Source organism: Aaosphaeria arxii (genome assembly GCF_010015735.1).
Source record: "Aaosphaeria arxii CBS 175.79 unplaced genomic scaffold BU24scaffold_1, whole genome shotgun sequence".
NCBI classification, from domain to species: domain Eukaryota; kingdom Fungi; phylum Ascomycota; class Dothideomycetes; order Pleosporales; genus Aaosphaeria; species Aaosphaeria arxii.
The window spans coordinates 3,344,633-3,346,006 of NW_022983474.1; the positions used below are offsets into that span (position 1 = coordinate 3,344,633).

Genomic DNA, 1,374 nt, shown 5'->3' on the forward strand with positions numbered 1-1,374 from the left:
AGCATTGTGCGCCTTCTCTTGCCTGGATCAGCAACCTTAGCACCGTGTGGAATTCGAGGATCAGTAATTCAGATTTCTCCTTTCTTGCAAGGACTATCCTTCCATTCAATCCCTGGCCATTGCTGTTGAAGTTGCTTAGGATTAGGGTTCATCCTCTCGCCACTTCTGATATTCAGCAATCTTGTGGCGGAACCCAGTGATTATCTCTGTGCAGTTGCCTTCGTCTTCGTCATCCCAACTGACACTTCCCTGAACCATCTCAATTCCATGCCCATGGTGTACCGCGCGTTTGATATTCAGATCAATGTGTCGGAATTTGCCTTGAGGATTCTGTGCATTGGCTGACTTAGTGTAGTATGGATAGGAAATCACGGTCGGTTGTCGTCGAATCATTAGGTAGAACAAGTAGTATTCCAAGTCCCCTCGAATCAGTCCTTGGAACAAGGAATGATACATGATACTCCCCCATCCCAAATTTAATCGTCTATTGATTCTTCGCACGTGGTAGTCGTACATTCGATCGTGTTCTTAATGCTCGTGGGGTTGATGGTGTCGATGGTGGTTGGTTTGACGCCATAGTTTCTTGGTTCGATTCGTGTTTTCAAGAAAGGGAATAGAGAACTCGGTTTCCTGGGGGCGGGTGGGGGATTATATCTGCCTGCCTCACCGCGTTTTCCATGTTTAATTGTTGAACGAGAACAATCAACCCACCGCCTTTCGTTTGTATTCTAACTTCACTTTTTCGACTCTTCACTTTTTCGACTCTTCACTTTTTCGACTCTTCACTTTTTCGACTCTTCACTTTTTCGACTCTTCACTTTTTCGACTCTTCTCTTCTTTACTGGTCTGTCGCGCCCACCGCCGCTATATAGACCCGCTTTTTGCAAATGCCAGTGTAGTTAATTGGCTATTACTGTTGATTGGCTGTTCGCACTGACGACCAGCAACAACTATTCCCTTCATCATTTCTTTCTATCGTTCTTCTTGGGTTTTTCGCGACCATTTATATTAGTATTGGTGGTCGCGTTGCGTCGTCCAATAGGGATTTGGCAGGGTAGTCGGTTAGCGGTACCCTGTGAAATCTGATTGGCTAGACGCGTCGGCGTTTTCTCGGTTAATCCTCTTCCACCTTAAGAACGTTGCACAGAGTTTCGATCGACATATCCCTCTATAGACAGCACCATTCCTCCCTAGGTTTAAAAGAGTCGTCCCTTGGCTCTTAGTCGTTTGACTCTGCATCTGATTCGGCATGGAATGTTTGATATTGAGAAAGATCTATGCTGTGGTCCGGGATGATAACCTTCGGGTGTCGATTATTAGGATGGTTCTCTGTGAGAGTGTCCAGTTGCTGTTCCTGAATGTCTGCTGAAGAAT

At 45.7% G+C, this 1,374-nt stretch overlaps 1 protein-coding gene across 1 annotated transcript; it reads right to left on the reverse strand.

The window, feature by feature from the left end:
- Positions 1–598, reverse strand: BU24DRAFT_22713 (uncharacterized protein). The gene has a single exon (XM_033522124.1). It carries the CDS (start codon positions 514–516, stop codon positions 142–144), a length of 375 nt encoding a protein of 124 aa, XP_033389898.1. The 5' UTR covers positions 517–598; the 3' UTR covers positions 1–141.
- Between the last annotated feature and the right edge of the window lie 776 nt (positions 599–1,374).